General features: G+C 44.8%; 1 protein-coding gene across 1 annotated transcript in view; it reads left to right on the top strand.

Annotated features, from left to right (window-relative positions):
- The window catches only part of LOC111258228 (phosphoglycerate mutase-like protein 4), a 2385-nt gene extending 1594 nt beyond the window's left edge, over positions 1–791 (top strand). Inside the window, exons 2-4 of the mRNA XM_022829173.1 lie at positions 6–13; positions 138–213; positions 311–791. Of these exons, the coding sequence (XP_022684908.1) occupies positions 6–13; positions 138–213; positions 311–699 (473 nt within the window). The 3' untranslated portion in view covers positions 700–791. The remainder of the gene's footprint in view (positions 1–5; positions 14–137; positions 214–310) is intronic.
- The last annotated feature ends 5777 nt before the right edge of the window (positions 792–6568 follow it).

The following is a 6568-nucleotide window of genomic DNA, read 5'->3' as shown; positions in this document are numbered from 1 at the left end:
CCAAGAAATACCTGTAACTAATTTCCATTCTCTCTCAAAGTTGTACTTAGTCCTTAGTCGAAGTAAAAGCTAGGCTTAGGCATGCTTTTCCCCTGTTGGTTGCTATATATTACTCACTAGTCATCTCCTTTGGACAGGGTGGCGGGGAGAGTCTTGATCAACTTTCTGAGCGTTGTGTTTCCCGCTTGAACGAAATCGCCAAGAAGCACAAGGGTAAGCACTAATCCACATAGTAATTTCTTGTGCTCTCTATATGGTCAAAACTTGCACCTGGTGGTGAATTTCAAGCTGTCGCGTGTTGCGTTAAAAGGTGAGCGGGTGGTCGTCGTCTCCCATGAGGCAGTCATAGAGGAAATCTGCAGGCACGCCGATCCAACGATCTCGGTTGGCAAGAAAATTCCTAACACCTCAATCAGCGTTGTCCATATCTCCGGTTCCGATGGCCGTTGGATCCTGGAGAAGTTCGGGGACGCCGGACACCTCACCGGAGATGGCTTCCCGCATAGTGCATTTGGTGATGGTTGGATGCGGCTTGAGGGCTACAACCCCGCCATTCAACGGCCACAATGCCGCTTGCCGTGGCGTTTTGAGGTTCTTCAATTCGTGCCGCGTCCACCGTCTCTGCCCTCGCGCCGCGGCCGCCGACCGCCTCCGCCTCTCCGTGTTTTTACATTGCATTTTCTTGGGCGTGTGGTCTAGTATAAATGTCATGAACTTGATGTATCATCACTCTGCAACCGTGTTTCGTTTGCTTGGCTGAATAGCAATCATCAGCATTCTGGTACAACAAACTTGGAAGACTTTTAGACTTGGAGCAGAAACCAATTAACGCGCTGTTGCTCTTCCCGTGTTTCTTTCTAACTTAAATAAACCAAGACGAGATTACAGTCAACTATGAGAAATATTAAGAACACATATGACAAGTGGACGGGGTAATTATATATATAGGACAAGAGAGGTGGTTGTGATTCCAGCCTTCCGGATGCTGCCACTGGTGGAAAATGCGGCTTTAGTCCAGGTTGGATAGGGCCATAGATCACGAAAATCCTACCGGGACTAAGTTTTCGAGATAAAAGGGGAGGTCCTTTAGTCCTGAGTCATTCACCCGGGACTAAAGACGTCCTTTAGTCCCGGTTGGTATTACCAACCCGGACTAAAAAGGTAAAAAATAAAAAAAATGGGCCTCCGCCTGCCGCCACTGCCTCGGCTCCACCACTGCTCGCCTCCGCCAGTCGCCGCCCGCCTCCGCTCCGCCACCGACAACCTCGGCTCTGCCTTCACCTGCCGCCACCCACCTCTGTCCACCTCCGCTCCGCCCTCGCCCACCGCCGCCTGCCCGGCACCGCTCGGCCACCCGCCGCCCAGCCGCATTAGCTCGTGGGGCCGCCTCTAGCTGGTCGACGCAGCTCCCCCGCGCGCCACTGCCCTGCCCTCGCCCCGTTGTCGCTCCTCACTGCCAGTGAGGGGCGAGCAGAGGGGGAAGGGGAGGGGCAGCAGAGGGAGGATGGGGTGGCGGCAGCGCAGAGAGGAGAGTGGAGGAGAGGAGGTGCCAGTGAATAAGGAGTGGAGAGGAGAGGAGGCGTCGGTGGATAAGAAGTGGAGAGGAGTGCTGTGCGAGGATAAGGAAGGAAGGGTGTGAGGAGAAAGATAACGTGGAAAGAGAAGGGGGCGCGTGAAGGGCGTTTTGTTCCGGTTGAAGCTACCAACCGGGACTAAAGCCCCCTTACCCCGGTTGGTATATTCAACCGGAACAAAAGATTTAGTCCCAGTTGGAATTACCAACTGGGACAAAGGGGTAGCGTCGGTACCAAATTTTTTAGCAGTTACAACCGGGACTAAAGCCCCTTCCGTCGGTAGCCTTCGGTGCATCATTTTTGATCCGGGACTAAAGACACTTTAGTCTCGGGTTCAAAGTCAACCGGAACAAAAGCACCTGGATGGAAGGTCCGTCCCTCTCCTCTTCACTGCAGCGGCTAGCGCCCATCGAGCAATGTCACCTGCATCGCAGGACGGCGAGAACTTCGCGGAGGTAATGGTGGTGCGGCATGAAGAGACGTCGTGGAGCGCCTCCCGCATCATTCAGGTCAGTTCTCTCCCTATCCTTCTCCACCTGCAATTTGTACCGAGGAAGAAGGAAAAAGAGAATCCTCCTTTTTTCCGGATGATTCGATCTTTTCAAAACTGTTTTGTGATTTCAATGATTATGCTTGAAATGGCTCCTCCAGTTGAATCAGGTGCTTGTTGCTAACAGTATCAGCAATTCAGACTTCAGTATAGAAGTCCCTTCTCACCATTGTTCCATTAGTTTTCTCCTCCTTCACGAGGCTCGGTATTCAACTCTTTATGGATCCGGAGCTGAATGAGACTGGTACTCCGTAGGCAGCAAGCTATCATGGTAGTTATACTTTGTGCGGTTATGTCTCGGAATCATGCTTTTACGTGGTTCTGATATTATCATTTATTAAAAAAAAACCTGAAGCTTGCCCTTCGGTTGTCCAAAGAAGCCAAGCCAGCTGCTGTGTACTCCTCTGATTTGAAGCGCGCTGCCAAGACTGCACAAACTATCGCAATAGCTTGCCATGTACCCAATGTATGAATCCTCTGGGACAACTTGAATTACTGCTTGTCATGTCTCCATAATGTATGCTAATTTTTCGAATTGCTGTTTTAAATAAATTAACTACTGTTTGTTTCAGCTGGTGTTTGATCAGTCACTGAGAGAAAGGCACATGGGAGATCTCCACGGTTTGAAGTTTGATGATGCCGTCAGTACCAAGCCTGAAGCTTACAAGGCTTTCTCATCAGATGACAGAAACCAAGAAATTCCTGTAACTACCTTCCATTCTCCTCCCAAAGCTACCTTGAATCCTTCTGAATCAGTGACAGTCATTTTTCCTTGTGGTTGTTGTATACTAGTTATCTAATCCGTTCATTTTTTTGGTAGGTTGGTGGGGAGAGTCTTGATCAACTTTCCAAGCGCTGTGTTTCCTACTTGAACATGATAGCTGACAAGCACAAGGGTAAGCAATGATCTGATATAGGAGGAAAACGTTGGACGATTTTACCTTTGGAGGGTATTTGAGTTATGTGCTTCATGTAAGGGCATTCTGGATATTTTCCGGATGCCTATATATATATGAGAGATGGCTGGTTGGGGTAGCCATCCCGTTGCTTGTTTTGGTGGGGGTTTTCTCATTTGCTTTGTGAGAGCCTTTGGCAGAGGGAGAGAGGTGTGAGTTGATCTTTTTCTCATCCTAGTTTGGATTGTGCTTAGGAGTGGCTAGTAACCGAACATGGTGGAGTAATCCAAAGATCAATTTTGTGCCATATTGTTCCATCCTCTTTGAATCTAAAATTTATCTTTCTCGGTATTTTTGGAGGTATTTTTGGGAATTTTGCGTTCTTCGCGTTTGAGCCCAAATCCCGTGAGATTTGTTAGGAGAAATTGTTGCTATGACCCGTGTGAGCATATATAATGTGATCTCCCTCAAATCCCTCACAAATTTGGCTTGAATTTTGAGATTCCCCGAAAATCCCCTTTCTTATGCCCTTCCCAAATCCTTTGAATCTAGTGACCAATTCTTGGGATTTTCAACTTGAGCCTTTGGAAAATACCTTTGGTATGTTGTTGTGAGTCTATGGTTTAAATTTTCTAATTTTTGGAGGTCGCTTGATCGAGTTTCAGATTTTTCCAACTTCCTCATGAAGGCTGTTTTCCGGAGTTTTGCAATTTTCCAAAGGTTTTCCGGAAATTTCTGAAAGTTCGGAAATTTCCGAAGGATTTTCCGGAATTTTCCAAACTTTAGTGTTGGTTTTCAAATTTCTTCTTCCGATACTTGTTTGGGCTCTTTTTTGCTTCCACTAGTCTCAAATTGGGTTCCTAGCAATATTTCTAGGTCCATTAGCTCCTGCATAGCTAAGGGGACTTGATATTGCTAGAAGAGAGTTTTGTGGATTAGGTTGGGACTTTAGTCGAGATTCTTTGAGAAAATTTGAATCAGCTCCCATTCACCTCCCCTCTGGTCATCTTTTCGGTCCTTCAATTGGTATTAGAGCTTGGTTAAGAATCACACAACTTTAATCAGCTTTGTGATCCACGGGGCGACAAGGTAAAGAGCGCTTTTGCTTGCGGATTTGGTTTTCACGATTTGAGCTTGTTTTTGGCTAATCCTAACCGGTGCTTTGAGTTTTGGCACCAAGCTCTTGTTCTATTGGTTCTTTGTCCCTAGGTGGTGTGGTCACATCAAAGCAGAAAGAAGCGGGATGATCTAAACAAGGATGATGAAGTGATGGCATTGATGCGTCTTTTGATGGATGAGATGCCTCAAGAAGATGATCTCCAACGCAAGCTTCACAAGATGAGTAGAGGTAAACTCTCCCAAGGTATAATTGGTTTGTTCACTTGCCTTTGTGCTCATGGCGAGACGATTGCTAAGCTTAAGAAAAATTTGGACATGTCTAGACTTGATAATGTGAATGCTTTAATTTCATGCAAGTCTAGCTTACCTCTACCATGCAAATCTTGTGATGTTTTGCACATTGAAAATGAGAAACTAAAAAGAGATGTTTATCTTGGTGACAAGCAACTTGAATCTCGTAGAAGACTACTTGATGAGCTCTCAATTGATTATGATGCTTTAAAATCTAAAAATGAAATTTTGAAATCCAATACCTCTATGCCATGTAATTCATGTGTTGCTTTGAATAATGATCTTGATAAGGCTAGGATGAAATTGCTCTTTTGAAGTCTAATGCTTCTTTGCCATGTGTTTCATATGAGTCTTTGTTTGCTGAAATTAATGACTTAAAATTGACTCATACCACATGAGTTGAACAACTTGAGCATGCTAGGGCTGAAATTTGTGAAATAAAGTCTATGCCTTGTAGCATGTGCTCTTTGGTTCTTGATGATGATGCTTGCCTTACTTCTTGTGATAATCATGATATCGTGAGTGATGTGAATGATGATGATTGTTCATGCGGTCTTATTTGCACATCATGCATTGAATTGGAAAATCAAGTTTTAACTTTGAAGCAAATGCGCGATGATATGAGTGCCAAGTTGGTTGAGCGCAATGAGATGAGTGCCAACCTTGAGAAATAAAATGAACTCTTGCGTACTACATATGCTAAGTGTATTGAAAAGGAGATGGATAATTTGAGAAATGCTCCATGTGGTACTTGTGATCGTCTCAAACATGAAAATGAGGTTTTAGCCACAAGATGCAAGATTCTTAGTGCTAAGTCTTTTGATTCTCGCAATTCTTATCACTCCGATGTTGGTGTTTCCAAAATTGCTTCTTCCCAACTGGAGTTGCTTTCTTCTATTGAGCGTGAGTCTTTGGATGCTAGTACTTGTGCTAGTGCTTTGGATAGCTCTTCTATAGCTACTCTTAAGCTTGTTGCTTCTTCCAGTTTTGCTCAAGATAATTCAAGTGGCAAGGGTGCTTCTCACACTTTTGGAACTCATACTCCCAAACCAAAGTTTCATTGCACCTTTTGTAAGATGGGCATACCATTGAGTTTTGTTTTCGCCATATCAAGCATGAGCGATGTGTGCGTGCCAAAGCTTTTAGAAAGCCATGTAGCCTTTCCCATGGCACGTGTGAACCTAATGTTGGGCACCAAGTCAAATGGTGTTGTTGATGCTTTTTGCTCTAAGTCCCAAGGGATTTCTCACTTGAATGAGAATGATGATTCATCCTCTCGGACCGTGCCTACAAAAAGGCCTTTGTACCATTGCTCCTATTATGAGAAAGATGGGCATCAAGATAGCTTTTGTTATCGTCGTGCAAGACAAATGTGACGAACTCGTGTTTCTAGGCCTTTGGTTGTTCATAGCCCATCTCATGGCATGAGCACTTGTGAGCCTAGTAAGAAGCCACATTTCATTGATGGGTTTTATGACTACTTTTCTAGTGAGTTAGGTCATGCTCGTGGACATGCTTCTAGTTATTCTTATGTTGGTCCACGCCATGGTTCTCATGGTGCTTGTGTTGGTTCTTCTCTTAAGACCCCAGGGGATCATTGTCTTTTTGCTAGTGGTAGCACTTGTTCTTCTTCTCGAGTTGCTTCTTTGAGGCATGGTTCCAAGGGTATTTCAAAATCATCTCATTTGAACCGGCATTTGCATCATGCTAACCCACATGATAAGTTGAGTGTATCTTTTACCCGTGTGACTAAGTTTTGGATTCCCAAGTATATGCTTACTAACCCTTTGGGATGCAAGACTCGGTCTTCTTTGTCCCCTCATGTGTAGGTATGGGGATGCAGGTGGAGGACATGAGCTCGAAGGGACTTGATCTTTTGCTTGAGGTGATCAAGACTTGATGGCTCTCCACACTGTTTGGATGTACACTTGTATAGTGAGTTTTTCCTTTCGTGTATACTACTCACTTGTGGACTCTTTTGCAAGTTTTATACTTGTATCATGCTGTGAATATACCATGGTAGGCTAGCCACCTATTCATGTTAGCATGTGTGATCTTCATGTGTATCTTGTCATGCTAGCTTTTTAATATATCTTGGTGGATGATTCACATGAACATCGTACCATGCTTTTGCTTAG

This window comes from Setaria italica, chromosome VIII (assembly GCF_000263155.2).
Source record: "Setaria italica strain Yugu1 chromosome VIII, Setaria_italica_v2.0, whole genome shotgun sequence".
Taxonomy (NCBI): Eukaryota; Viridiplantae; Streptophyta; class Magnoliopsida; order Poales; family Poaceae; genus Setaria; species Setaria italica.
Note: the sequence above shows the minus strand (reverse complement) of the source record. Positions and strands in the feature narration are given on the sequence as shown.